The sequence below is a fragment of the Solanum stenotomum genome, chromosome 3 (genome assembly GCF_019186545.1).
Source record: "Solanum stenotomum isolate F172 chromosome 3, ASM1918654v1, whole genome shotgun sequence".
Classification (NCBI taxonomy): Eukaryota; Viridiplantae; Streptophyta; class Magnoliopsida; order Solanales; family Solanaceae; genus Solanum; species Solanum stenotomum.
In genome coordinates, this window is record NC_064284.1 from 571,631 (window position 1) to 585,851 (window position 14,221).

Here is a 14,221-nt window from a genome sequence, read left to right on the forward strand (position 1 = left end):
CATTATTTTTAATGAGAAACAAGATAGAACAAATTATGATAATAATAGGACCTACCTCCCTGCCAAATTACTCCCTCTTCTGTTTGATAAAAAATAACAAAACAATGATTATATGGCCTACCTCCCTGTCATACAGAAAATGTTATGATTAAATTCAACTCTCAACACATTTTGATAGTACATGCCAATATTGTATTTAAGAACACACCTTACGTATGTAGATCAATAGATGTATTTGTAGATCTGCAATTTATGTGCAAAACATACATAATTAAAAAGTTCCTGATTAACAATTGACACCCAAAAACCCTCGTAGGTATTCACAATTGAGGAATTACAATTCAAAATCGAAGTCCTAACATATTCTTCGTTCAAGGATATAACCATAATGAGTATTTATGGAATCTTTCATATCTTTTCTTGAACCCTTTTATTTGAAAACGAATAATTGATGTTCATGTGACGAATAAAAGAGTGTGATAGTTCTTTTATAAAATACTAACATGTAGTAAAATATTAAATAATAATAGTAACTCAGTTAATTTTACACCAAAATATTAGTACGTTAATTTTAATATCAAAATAATATCAAGTATTTGTAAAACAATTTTTTAAAAGGAGTGGTGAGTTGTCAAGGGGAATTGGAAAGTTAAAACGAAAGAAGGTAAGATTTAAGAAAGAGAAAATTGGGTGGCGTGGGTAGGCTGGCGATTAGCAAACCAACAACGCAATCAAACAAACAAACTCTCCTTTTCTTTTCTTTTTTCTCTCTCTTTCTACAACTAATCTCCTCTTCTTTCGTCAATCATTTTCAGCCATGGCGATGGCGATAACAATCCTCACCTTAGGATTAGATCTACCCTTTTGATTTTCTTAGGTGTTCCCTATTTTTGCTGTATATTTCAACCCTAAACGTCCGCCATTAGATTCACTCATGGCATCCGTCAAATCCTCTCGTTCAAGAGCTCATGCGGTCACTCAGTCTAAAGGAATCAACAAGGATACCGGCCCCAAGCTCGAAGAAAATCTCAACGTCTTCAAATCCGACAATTTCGATGCTGATGCCTTTGTCCAGTCCAAATGTCATTCTCTCAACGAGAAGGTCCAATTTCCTTAATTACCTCTTCTTTTTTCTTTTTTTTTAATATAATTTAGTGCTCAATTTCACCTGAAAAATATCCACGTGTGATTTATCCAAAAAAAGTATTGAGTTTACTTAGTTTTACTCGATCGGAAGGGTTAGGATTATGAATTTACTATCAGATATAGGATTGATAATTAAATGGAAGACAGCCAATTGATGAAGATCACTCATGTTTTTAACTTAATGTTGAACGCACTTTACCTGCATCACTTAGATATATTTGAAGTTCGTATTGGAGTTCTGTACAATTCCTTGATTTCAATATTAACTCATTTTAATTAGTAGATGTCATCTCAGTATCCTCAATTATTTACAATTATGGTAATGATGATTGCCAATTTCAGCCCTTCTACAGAATTTACTACGACTTGTTGCATGAATCGTGGTTATATGGAAAATGTTGTTAACAATTGAGGAGTTTACTTTCCTCGTAGCTCCATAACTTAAGAAAAAAGGTTTTTTTTTTTAAAAAAAGGAAATTGGTAAAAGAAGAGGCTTTTTCTTAGTCTGTAAGTTGTTTGGAGAGAAAAAGAGTGACAGGAACCATTGAAGCATTATCAGTTCTCATAAATCTCCCTTCTTGTTATGCACATTAGACGTCATTTCATTTTGGGGAGGTGGAGTGGAGGGAAATGTTTCAACCAGTGTTATCAAAAGCAAAAAGCGAAAAAAAACTCTAAAGGTCTGTTGGGCTTTAAGTGCAAAGGGCAAATAAAACACGAGTAAAAGGCATGAAGGGAGAAAAAATATAGAAATATGTATTTTTAGTCCAAAACTATCAATTATATGAATGATAGATACATGGATAAAGAAATTAAAAAGTAAATTACGGTAAAGTGAAAAATCAATGAGGTCAATGAAGTGAGTGAGAATCATGAGGTCTCAGGTTCAAATTTTAGCGGAGACAAAAAAACGCTAGGTGATTTCTTCCTATCTATGCTAGCCTTGATGGATAGAGTTACCCGGTATCTATTGCTAGTGGGAGGTGGTAGGTATTCTGTCGAATTAGTCGAGGTGCGTGAAAGCTGGCCTGGACACCGCGGTTATAAAAAAAGAAGTGAAATATCAATTGTTTAGTGTCGTCTCTTCTGAAGAGGCTCATTGACAAGGAAAAGTATGCCTTAGAACCTTGATAACAACATTGAAGTGCACATTAGCAAGGGGAAATGCTCAACACGTTTTGAGCCTCATTTCAAGGCTTAAGCGCGCTTTTGACAATACTGGTTTCAATGTGAATCTTTACAGGGGTTTAATATAATCCCTTAGTGCATTTTGTGTGGGGAACGAGGCTGAATGAGTTGGTATTGGAGACCAATTCCATCATCCTGTTTTTGGATGCAAAAAAGTATGCAAGGATGAGTCATCTCAAAACCTTTAATCCCAGTGTCACTATTTAATACCGAAGGAGCTTGTATCAATAGCCAGGGGATGAGTGTCTTACTGTATTGGAACTTAAAAAGAGTGATAACCCATAATTTTAATGACCAAATTGTAGGCCTTTTATTTAACGAAATGTTTATTCAATTAGACAAACTCGTAAGTTTCGTTTTAATAAGTAAACTAGTTTTGTATAGAGACATTCCATTTCAGTTCCTCAAAAAAATAAGTAAACTAGTTTTCTTCACAGAATATTGCAGCACCAAGAGGGTACTGATGGTATGCAAAATATAGCTAGCTTATCTCTTGTATGTATGTAAGGAGTATATGAAGTCCAAGACTATATCTGGATCATTCGACATTCGTCCTTCCACAAATCTTTAAGTACTGTTGATACCTGGTTTTTGTGAAACAAAATATGTTCACTCTCCCTCTCTAAAAACATCCACGATGTCTTTCTAATCATGCTATTCAAAACATACAGAAATGAATAGTCTTCCTATTTGTTTGTCCCTGTATTTGGACATTGTTTTTCAAATTTCCAGGCAGGCAGGCACTACCACTTTTCCAATTTATGGATTAATTTTTAGGGTTTTATTTCCCACTACATTCTTTTTCTTTTTAAATTTTTTTCTTGCATTACCAAAATATTCTTAATTAGAAAAGCCTTATGATGATTAGTAATTAGTTACTTTTAGTAACCAATAAAAAAATAGTTAATTTTAGTATCTGATGGCACTATATGTGTTTTTGGTTTTATAATTAATATATTAAGTGAATTAAAAACTAGATTTCAATTTTCCACAACATTTGGTTAATTGTTTTTGATCAAAATATTCATTAATAATGAGCCAAATACATGACATGATTAGATATTCTGATCCAGAGTTTCATTTTTTTTTTTTTTGTTAATCAAACATATGTAAAAGATCTTATCCGAAGATTACTTACCCAATGGCTCATCCAAGGCAAGGATGACCCATCCAAGGCGAGAATGACTAATCCGGAGATGTTCAATCACGAATTTTTAGACATGAGCCAAAACATGCTCTTATTATGAATCAAAAAACAAGCAGTTGCACTATTACTTATTATTGCTACTAATTTTCAAATTCTACCTTTCTCCACCTACCTCGCTTCCACCTATATTCCCTATTCTATGTTGGAGGAGCAATGCCACAAGTTACAATACCCCTTGCTACTATGATAAATTTCATTAGCACCGTTTATGAGTACCACTCTTAGTTTTGAAACATACTCTGAATGTTGTACCTTCCACAAGACATAGATCAGTGCTGAGTCAGCTCCTTATTTTAAAGTAGCAATGCTGTTGCTGCTGGTTATGACACTCATTTCTGGTATCATAACTTCCACGAGCATCTTAATGTGCATGACACTTGTTTTGGAAAATGCCTGAAGTCTGTTCCTGCCACAAAGATATATAGCTTCTGACTCAGCTTCATAATGCATTTTCAAACTTCTCAGCTTTTGTTTTGTCCAGTCAGACCACATCTAGATTCTAGAGAGTTGGGACTATAGGTAGTTGCAGATGACAAGTTGAACACAACCATATATCTGGAAAAGTGAAAGATAGGGATGACAAATACTTCCAGAAGCTACTTTCCCTCTACCAGATGTTAATTGCTCTTTTTCTTTTGTGGTCGTAATATGGAGGAATGAATATTTGAGATTAGGGGAACAACTAATTCTCGGGATCTTTTAGGCTTTAAGGTTTGGGAGGGGATTCGGCACACTTGACTAAATTGTTCTGTGATCTGAATATGGTTTTAACTTCGAATTCATATATGGGCATCCATGTTTTTCACCTTGGCGTTTTAAATTCTTGGGCAATGAATGTGGTGAGTTGTTGATAGAAGTTTCCATCAATTTGCAGGAAATAAGGCAGCTGTGCTCTTATCTATTGGAACTGAAAAGGGCTTCTGCTGAGGAAATGCGCAGAAGTGTCTATGCCAATTATACAGCTTTCATTCGGTGAGTCCTTTATATAGCAGCTACGGACCTATCGTCCCAAACTGAAAACGCCTATGAAATAAGAGAAGCTTCCCATTGAGAATGATAGTTTGACCTGCTACTGCCTTTTCAAACTGTATTATATTCTTTACCTATAGTGTATGACAGATGGATAGCTTTAACTGTTGGGTGTGGTCAGTGCTTACTTGTTTTGTATTTCATTTACTTGCAGCACATCAAAAGAGATATCAGATTTGGAGGGTGAACTGTCATCCATGAAAAACTTGCTATCTACTCAGGCAACTTTAATTCATGGTTTAGCTGAGGGAGTTCATATTGATTCTTTGTCTGATGTTCCCGAGTCCACATCTGATAGCTCTCCTACTGATGACGTTAGGGAGCCTTCAGACCTGGAAAAGTGGCTTACGGAGTTTCCTGATCACCTAGATGTTCTATTAGCTGAAAGGAGAGTAGATGAAGCCTTGTTGAGTCTTGATGAAGGAGAACGCGTAGCATCTGAAGCAAAAGAGAAGAAAACGTTAGGTCATGCTGTGCTGTTGTCACTACAAACTGCCATTGCTGAACGTAGGCAAAATCTGGCTGATCAGCTTGCTGAAATTGCCTGTCAACCTTCTACTCGTGGTGCAGAGCTTCGTGCTGCTATTTCAGCTCTTAAAAAGCTCGGGGATGGCCCCCGTGCTCATAGTTTGCTCCTTAATGCACATTACCAGAAATACCAATTCAACATGAAAAATCTTCGTCCATCTAGTACCTCTTATGGAGGAGCTTATACTGCCGCCCTTTCACAGCTCGTATTCTCTGGCATTGCTCAAGCAGCCACCGATTCATTGGCTATTTTTGGTAAAGAGCCAGCTTATACATCCGAACTAGTGATGTGGTCTACTAAGCAGACAGAGGCATTTGCACTTTTGGTCAAAAGACATGCATTAACTTCATCAGCAGCTGCTGGGGGCTTACGTGCGGCTGCAGAATGTGTTCAAATAGCTTTAGGACACTGTTCCTTGTTGGAAGCTCGTGGACTTGCACTTTGTCCTGTGCTTCTGAAGCTTTTTAGACCAAGTGTTGAGCAAGCGTTAGATGCCAACTTAAAACGAATTGAAGAAAGCACTGCTGCTTTGGCAGCTGCTGATGATTGGGAACTCACATATCCACCGTCTGTTACACGCACATCCGGTAGGTCAGCCGGTGCTGTTCTTGGTTCTACAGGGGCATATCAGCATAAACTTTCAAGTAGTGCGCACCGATTCAATTTGATGGTTCAGGTAATGTCATTGTCACAGAATTAGTGACCTGATAAAGATAAATGTGTAATATCTCCACCAGAAGCACCTGCTATTTGTGTCAATATACAACGACCTACTTTAGGTGCCTTCCCTGCTGCACTCTTGCTTACTTTACTTTTCAACACCTTTGGTTTCCACCATTCATAGTTGTTATGTCTGTTTTTAGTTCTTTATATCGTTTTGAAAGATATTTGAAGATTGCGAGCGAAGCAGATATGCCCTTTAGTCCTCCATCATGTGCTTAAATATGTCAGCATAAAAGTATTATTCAGCTTTTCAGAAGACAATCTTTGTCGTCTACCTTTTTTATCTGGTAGTTAGTGGTGTTTGAGTGTACTTACGTCATTAGAAGCACCAGATCTTCCTCAATATGGTCATGGCATGACATACATTCAACATGAAACGTTGTAAGAACATGTCTCTCCTCTTACCATCTCCAGAATATAGATCTGAATTACTTAAACCTTGTATATGCCAACCTTTCCTGTTTATGCAATGCATTTCTTTCTCAACTCTGTTACTGCTTGGCTGTAGATGATCAACACAGATGATTAGCTAGATCTTACTTTGTTATATCAAAACAATGTTCTTTTAATTGTTTTTATTGGTTACAGTTACTTGAGTGAGTGTTAATCTGTTACTTATCAAATTTATTTCTCTTTGCAGCATGAGACCTGCATTCAATGTTTTTAAGCAATCATTTTGTGTATTATGTTGCAAATGGCCCTGATGTCTTTTACTTAATTTAGTTTGCTACGTTCCTACTGCTTATCTAGGATTTCTTTGAGGACGTGGGGCCATTGCTAAGTATGCAGTTGGGAGGGAAAGCTTTGGAAGGTCTATTTCAAGTGTTCAATACTTATGTGAACACTCTTGTAAGAGCATTACCTGGCTCCATGGAGGAGGAAGCCAGCTTTGAAGATTCTGGGAATAAAATTGTTAGAATGGCCGAGACTGAAGCTCAACAAATTGCTTTGCTTGCAAATGCATCTTTATTGGCGGACGAACTACTGCCACGTGCAGCTATGAAGCTTGCTCCCTTGGCTAATCAAAAGGATGATCTTCAACGAAGAGCTTCAGATAGGCAAAGCCGTCACCCTGAGCAAAGGGAATGGAAAAAGCGTCTGGTGAACTCGGTCGACCGATTAAAGGATAGCTTTTGTCAGCAACATGCCCTGGATCTTATTTTCACTGAGGAAGGGGACAGCCATCTCACTGCAGAAATGTATATAAACATGGAGGGAAATGCAGATGAGATGGAATGGTCCCCTTCTCTAATATTCCAGGTGCAGTTTCTCTTCCTGTGTTTCCCTTGCTAGCACTATGAGTCATTAAGTTGTTCAACTACTAAGTGTGCTGAAATATTGATGTCTTTATTATGTGTTAGTTCCTGCAGCATTAGAATTTGCACTTGCCTCTTAGACTCTTAGCAAACATGAGTATTTTTTATACTTAAAAAACTGTGTAAGAGCTTAGATCTTCATATTTATAGATACTTCATTATTAACAGTAAGGGGTCGTTTGGTGTGATGGATAAGAAAAAATAATCCCGGGATAAGTTTTTAGTACCCTTCAATTCTTTGTTTGGTTACAAAGTGTGGGATAACTTATCCTATGATTAATAATTATGATTGAGATAAGTTATCCCTACTTGTGGGTGGAATACTAATCCTAGGATAACTTATCCTGGGATAAAAATGTAGAATAACAAAAGTACCCCCCTTAAACCCTCTTTTATAAACAAATAACTTATTCTTAGAAATTATGTCATGCATTTTATTTGAATATGACAAACCAAACAATCAATAAAAAATAATCTTAGCATAACTAATCCTATCATAACTAATTCCAACATAACTTGTCTTCAAACCAAACGACCCCTGAGAGAACAATGTAAGAGTTGAGATCTTGGTTTCCTGGGTACTTAATTATTAACAATATGATAATAAGCTGTTGTGACATGAGCACCACTTTTTCCTAGTATTTGTTTGTCTTTTGTTTGTATGATTTCAATTTGATTAATGTTTTGGTTTGGTTTTTCTCGAAGTTTCAGCGGTTGTTTCTGTTTACACAGGATCAACTGTGTATGGTTAATCTATGTATATTGCGATTTTCCAGGAACTTTATGTCAAACTAAACAGAATGGCTGCCATAGCTGCTGATATGTTTGTAGGAAGGGAAAGATTTGCAATGTTGTTGTTGATGAGGCTTACAGAAACTGTCATCTTGTGGCTTTCACAAGATCAGAGCTTTTGGGATGACATAGAGGAAGGACCAAGGCCATTGGGTCATCTTGGTCTTCAGCAGGTTTGTAGTTACTGGTATCCACTAATCTTGTTTTTCTCTCCACTGCCAATATGTTTGTAACTTTATGTTTATATTGAACTTTTTGTAGGTCTATTTGGATATGAAGTTTGTCACATGCTTTGCTTCGCAAGGACGCTACTTATCTAGAAATTTGCTTCGGGTTGTCAATGACATAATTTCTAAAGCAATGTCAGCCTTTGCTGCAACAGGGATGGATCCATATAGGTATAAACTCTCTCAATTTTACCGAATTCTTATCTGACTGTGAGTACATTTTGCAATGCATTAAAGGGTCGTTTTGTTTGGTACATCAGAAGAAATAATCACAATGCTCTGTTTATTAGTACTGTGATTTGTGGTATATAGCTTTTCATGCCTTGGCTTAACTGTGGACATTGGTGCAGTGTTCTCCGTGAGGATGAATGGTTTACTGAAATTGCTCAAGATGCTATGGAGAAGCTGAGTGGAAAGCCCAAAGTTTCTAATGGGGAAAGGGACCTGAACAGTCCAACTGCCTCTGTCTCAGCCCAATCTATGTCCTCTGTCAGATCTCACGGGAGTTATTGATGTATAATTAATTTTGCTGTTGTAAAATATGTGATGAAAGGTTGATCTGGACTTGGTTAGAAAATGTATTGATAGAAAGCTTCCGTTGGCAAATTTGTAGATTGTGGTGGATGGTAGTGGATTTAGGAAATTCTTTGTAGTGTTCCTGAGGCAAGTATTTGGAATTTGTATATCTTGATTTTATTATTTGATCTCTAATCCAAAGACGGTTTGTCTCTTGTATATGTTCCCTTACTATCCACTCCAGTTGGTAATATGAGATGGAAGCCCATGAACAGTCGTCTTCCTTTTCTATCCAGATTAAGCCTTAATGATGTAATTGTCATAGCGAAGATAGTATGATCTCTCTTTTAATTGCTGCAGTGGTGTCATGAACTACAACTGCTGGTTTGTACCCATATTCTCCATTGCCGATGGGGTTTGAGGTCAATTATAGGTAACTTAACTGGTGAGAATTGTTCAGAATTAAATAAAGCTACCGATTACATAATCCTCTGTCCACAACAAATTAAGCTCTAGTATTTGAAAATAATGTATGTGATTCTAGACACGTGTCGTCAGAAGAAAACAAAAATGGAGTTGATCTATTTAATCTCTCTCCCCTGACATGCAAGTTCTTGTTTGTACGCGAATGAGGACGAACTATTAAAATGTCAAATTAATAGACTTTTTATCAATCAATGCCACCAGAAGTAGGGTACTAAAAAATTCAAGCGATTGCTGGCTTTTGTTGTGAGGGACGAATTGCTCCACCGTAGGTAAGAAGCTCATTACTTCTCTGAATATTAAAATTGATTTGGTAGGTGTCTCTATGATGTTGAAATGTGTGTCTGTTTGTTAAGTCAATTAGTTAGTTGTTTAAATTTTTTAATTTGGGGGTCAACTTTGAAGCCTAATTTCCCAGTCATTTACTTCAATGTTTGCCTTGGCACCCAACAAGTCCAGATTCTTTACTTAATTCATCAGTATACAATTCTATCTTCCACAGTCAAATTACACTACCAGGCCAAGAATAGAAATAATGGTCCTAGTCTGAATCTTCACCAGTTAGTTGTGTACTTGCATGCCCGAGTCTTCAAAATTAGTGTATTTCTTTTTATATGTTTTCAATTTACACAAGTATACTCATCTTAAACCTCTAACATTTCCTATTTGAAGAAACTGCATTATAGTACTTAATACATTTCTAACTGTAAGGTATCTTGTCATCTAAATATTGAAACGCAAGCATGGACTTTTACCAAGTCAACTCCCATATCCACCCCCTAACTACCTAATAATTTTTTTAATTTGTGATATATGGAATAGTTTGAAACGTCTCGACCAATCAATTCAGGTGTTGTCATCAAGCATTGGAGGAGATGAAATTGATCCTACTATTCTCCATCTCACTCTGGGTATGTTCCTCTTTCAGCAATTCACAGAGGAACTTCCAGAATCGCACTTCCAACTTCCAAGTTGGCGTGATTCTTGATTTGGAGTCAATGGTCGGAAGCATGGGACTAAGTTGCATGTCCATGGCGCTCTCTGATTTCTATTCGGTTCATAGCAACTACTCGACGAGGCTTTCTCTTCATGTTAGGGACTCTCGAGGACAAGTCATTGAAGCAGCTGCCGCTGGTACATAAACCTCAGATCCCCTATTCCATGCATTGCATATTATGAACACTCACATGCTGAGTTTGTTTTTGATATGTGCAACTGTAGGTAGGAACTAGGAAGTGATCATGTGACACATTCCATTCATCTATGTGTTGTTCCTTGTACCGCGATTATTGTGTTGTCTTGTTGTAGTTTCTGTTATGTTACTATCTTCTGTTTTTGTTCTGATTTGTTGTTTCTTGTACTTCCGTTGCTCCTTGAACCCAGGAGCTATGGGAAATAGACTCTACCTCTGAGGTAAGGGTATGGTCTGCATACACTCTACCCTCTCCAAACCCCTCTTTGTGGAACTACACTAGGTATATTGTTGTTGATGATGATGATGATGACGACGACTCTGCCTGTAGTTTGATTGCTAAACCTTAGAAGCTCTTCGGATGTATTAGGGTGAGAAATTAATCAAATATTATTTGCCTTGTTGCAGGTCTTGATTTGTTGAAAGATGTCAAGGTAGATGCAATCTTAGGTCCTCAAACATCTGGACAGGCCAACTTTCTGATGGATCTTGGAGACAGAGCTCAGGTCCCCATAATTTCTTTTTCTGCAACAAGCCCTTCTCTTCATACTCGAACTCCTTACTTTGTTCAATCCGCTCAAGGCGATGAAACTCAAGTTGGTGCAATTGCTGCCATAGTTAATGCCTTCCAGTGGAGTCAGGTTGTTATCATATATGAAGACTCAGAATATGGGAGTGGCATTGTCCCATACTTATCTAATGCATTCCAAAGCGTAAATGCTCATATTTCATACAGAAGTGTATTTCCTGTTTCAGCAAGTGATGATTTTGTTCTCAAAGAGTTATACAAGATGATGACTTTACAGACAAGGGTGTTTGTGGTCCATATGTCATATACTCTTGGTGCCAGACTCTTTCTGAAAGCCAAGGAAATAGGAATGATGGATAAAGGTTATGCCTGGATCATCACCAGTGGACTAACGGATTCAGTCTACTTGATGGATTCCGATGTTGCTGAAGCAATGCAAGGGGTATTAGGTGTGAAACCTCTTATACCAAAATCTGAACAGCTCAACTCTTTCGCCAATAGATTGAAGAAAAAATCCTTAGAGAAAAGTCCTGGCATCGGACCAGCAGATTTGAGCATTTTTGGTCTGTGGGCATATGATACATTGTGGGCACTGGCTATGGCTGCAGAAAGAGTTGAATTAAAAGAGACACCAAAGGCTTTAGGGAATTCAAGTGTTCATCTCAATGTTTCAGACCTTTTCAATTTTAAAACGTCAGGAGTCGGCCCACAACTTCTAAAAGCAATGTCAGAGACAAAATTTGAGGGGCTTTCTGGGAAGTTCCACCTTGTAGATGGTAAGATGGAGTCATCATCCTATCAGATAATTAATGTGGTTGGAAGTGGACAGAAGAAAGTCGGAATATGGATTCCATCACATGGAATTAGGAGGGAACTGAACATGAACAGTACCACAACTAATCATACAAACTCCAGGGAATATATCAGGAGTATCATATGGCCTGGTGATTCAACAGTTGTGCCCAAGGGCTGGGAAGTTCCAATGTCTGGTAAAAAATTAAAAATTGGAGTGCCAGTGAAAGCTGGTTTCACAGATTTCATTAGAGTCACAAGGGATGGTCAGGCTAATGCCCGCATCAGTGGATTCTACATAGACGTGTTCAAATCTGTCATGGAAGCGTTGCCATATGCTGTGCCATATGAGCTTGTTCCCTTCGAATATCCTGATGGCTCTAGTGCAGGAACTTATAATGATCTTATTCACCAAGTGTTTCTTGGGGTAAGCTAGTCGGACTTAGGTGTCTTCAAGACTATATTTTTCATTACTAACTTCAATCTGCAATGATGCAATGAATGCAGAACTATGATGCTGCAATTGGAGATATAACTATCACAGCGAACAGATCAAAATATGTGGACTTCACGTTGCCATTTGCAGAAGGAGGAGTTCTTACCATTGTGCCAACCACGTACGAAGATGTCAACGATATATGGGCTTTCCTAAAGCCCCTAAAGAAAGAACTCTGGCTCACAAGTATAGCATTATTTTTTCTCACGGGTCTGACAGTCTGGATACTTGAACATAGGGTAAGCTCTGCCTTTCGGGGACCTCCTTCTCAGCATGTTGGCATGATCTTCTACTTTCCCTTCTCAACACTAGTATTTGCACACCGTGAGTAGTAACTTAATCTTTCATTTTTTTTATTTTGTTCTATAATAGAGTATAAGACTCATGAATATGTATGTATTATCTGCTTGCATTGTAGGAGAAAAAATAGTGAACAATTTAGCTCGACTGGTTGTAGTGGTATGGATGTTTGTCATACTCATCCTGAGCTCCACTTACACTGCAAGCTTATCGTCAAGATTAACCGTACAAAGGCTTCAACCATCAATCACAGATGTCGGTGAACTCATCAAGAAAAGAGAATTTGTGGGCTGCCAAGAAGGCTCATTCATAGTGGACTTCTTGAAAAAACAAGGATTTGAGGGGTCCAGGATTAGGACATTCACTTCCCCATATGACTGTGATGAAGCCTTGTCTAGAGGAAGTAAAAATGGTGGCATATCAGCATTCTATGACGTCATTCCCTACTCCAAGCTCTTCCTATCCAATCATTGTGACAAATACATGACAGTTGGGCCTACCCATCGCACTGACGGCTTTGCCTTTGTAAGACCTTTTGATCTCCCTTGAGTGAAGTTTTACTATAGGTGCTAAGGCATGGGCCTCATCGTCCATAGGCTTTGTTTTAAACAAGGCAGCACTAGACAATACAATACATTGATTGTTAACAAACAGTAGTACTATTGGATTTTTATTATTAGGAATGACAAATAAAATTTTAGTATAAAAAAACTAGCTTAAAGAATAACTAATTAAAAAGCACATGTTCTGATTGATGAGATTTTTACTTCACATATTTGTTTTAGTTCTCTTGCTCAAATAGTTAGTATTTTTCTTCGTCAAAGTTTGTGCTTAAAGCTCCAACAGACATTGACATTTCTCTGTTAGAGCGAATGTGTTTTGTGCTGCAAATGAGTATCTCATGCTACTCCGAAAATCAAACAGGCTTTCCCTAAAGGATCTCCTTTAGTTGCTGATGTGTCTCGTGCGGTCATCGAACTAACAGAGAATGGGAAGATACTGGAAATGGAGCAAAATTGGTTGAGGAATGAACCAACCTGTGCAGGACAAGAAGAGAGTATGAACTCAATCACGATCTCGTTGCAGAGTTTCAAAGGCCTTTTTGCCATTACTGGAGGAGTTACAGCAATATGCCTCCTCGTTTTCATAGCCAGTTACCTCTACAGGTATAGAGATTTCCATGGGAGAATCTCGAATTCACCAATCACAATTTGGTCAAAAGTTGTAGCTATTTGCAGACATTTTGATGAGAGATCTCTATCATCTGGACTGTCACCACAAGATAAACTTCCAGAAGCTACAATTATTTGTTCAGAAAATTCTATCCAACCAACAGATTTGCCAAGAAGTCATGAAATAGTGTCGTCTGCACCAGAAGATGCCAGTGGAGCGATTCATTTGGAAGACATGTCTTCTGCACAACACTCAGGAGTAGTCCATCCATCTGCATAACTGAACTGAAGATAATTTTCCTTTTTTTCGGCTTCTGTAAAGTACATATTACCAACTAATTGTGCAGTTTTATCATTTCTCACTTGTTAACCTTTTCTGTGCCTCATCTTTCTGATTATAAGGGGATAATGAGAATCGAACGACTGCATTTAACTATAAAAAATTACTCTGCCCCCCATATCAAATAGCCAACATAATTTGAAATTAAAACAACCTAAAATATCTCAACAACATTCATAATTCAAGTTCATCTTAAACTAGACAACTTATTTTGCTAAAAGTTAACTAAAATCAAATTTCAACA

The 14,221-nt window shown here is 37.5% G+C and overlaps 2 protein-coding genes across 2 annotated transcripts; both read left to right on the forward strand.

The window, feature by feature from the left end:
- The first annotated feature begins 661 nt into the window (after nucleotides 1–661).
- LOC125857791 (exocyst complex component EXO84B-like) lies at nucleotides 662–8,892 on the forward strand. Its single transcript, XM_049537432.1, has 7 exons — nucleotides 662–1,102; nucleotides 4,416–4,513; nucleotides 4,725–5,775; nucleotides 6,573–7,082; nucleotides 7,915–8,103; nucleotides 8,192–8,328; nucleotides 8,508–8,892. Exons 1-7 carry the CDS (start codon nucleotides 935–937, stop codon nucleotides 8,668–8,670), a joined length of 2,316 nt encoding a protein of 771 aa, XP_049393389.1. The 5' UTR covers nucleotides 662–934; the 3' UTR covers nucleotides 8,671–8,892.
- A 479-nt stretch (nucleotides 8,893–9,371) lies between these two features.
- Nucleotides 9,372–13,939, forward strand: LOC125857789 (glutamate receptor 2.8-like). The gene is made up of 6 exons (XM_049537431.1): nucleotides 9,372–9,428; nucleotides 10,007–10,290; nucleotides 10,757–12,096; nucleotides 12,177–12,489; nucleotides 12,584–12,990; nucleotides 13,390–13,939. The coding sequence occupies exons 2-6, from the start codon at nucleotides 10,032–10,034 to the stop codon at nucleotides 13,915–13,917; spliced, it is 2,847 nt and encodes a 948-aa protein (XP_049393388.1). The 5' UTR covers nucleotides 9,372–9,428; nucleotides 10,007–10,031; the 3' UTR covers nucleotides 13,918–13,939.
- Nucleotides 13,940–14,221: the final 282 nt, after the last annotated feature.

What these genes read in the sequence shown, in the direction of transcription:
- LOC125857791 (XM_049537432.1), top strand. Translation starts at nt 935, where the DNA reads ATGGCATCCGTCAAATCCTCTCGTTCAAGAGCTCATGCGGTCACTCAG. An exon ending in GTCATTCTCTCAACGAGAAG is followed by an intron (nt 1,103 to 4,415) that starts GTCCAATTTCCT and finishes ATCAATTTGCAG; the next exon opens with GAAATAAGGCAGCTGTGCTC. An exon ending in ACAGGGATGGATCCATATAG is followed by an intron (nt 8,329 to 8,507) that starts GTATAAACTCTC and finishes ACATTGGTGCAG; the next exon opens with TGTTCTCCGTGAGGATGAAT.
- LOC125857789 (XM_049537431.1), top strand. Translation starts at nt 10,032, where the DNA reads ATGAAATTGATCCTACTATTCTCCATCTCACTCTGGGTATGTTCCTCT. An exon ending in AACACTAGTATTTGCACACC is followed by an intron (nt 12,490 to 12,583) that starts GTGAGTAGTAAC and finishes CTTGCATTGTAG; the next exon opens with GAGAAAAAATAGTGAACAAT. An exon ending in GCACTGACGGCTTTGCCTTT is followed by an intron (nt 12,991 to 13,389) that starts GTAAGACCTTTT and finishes AAAATCAAACAG; the next exon opens with GCTTTCCCTAAAGGATCTCC.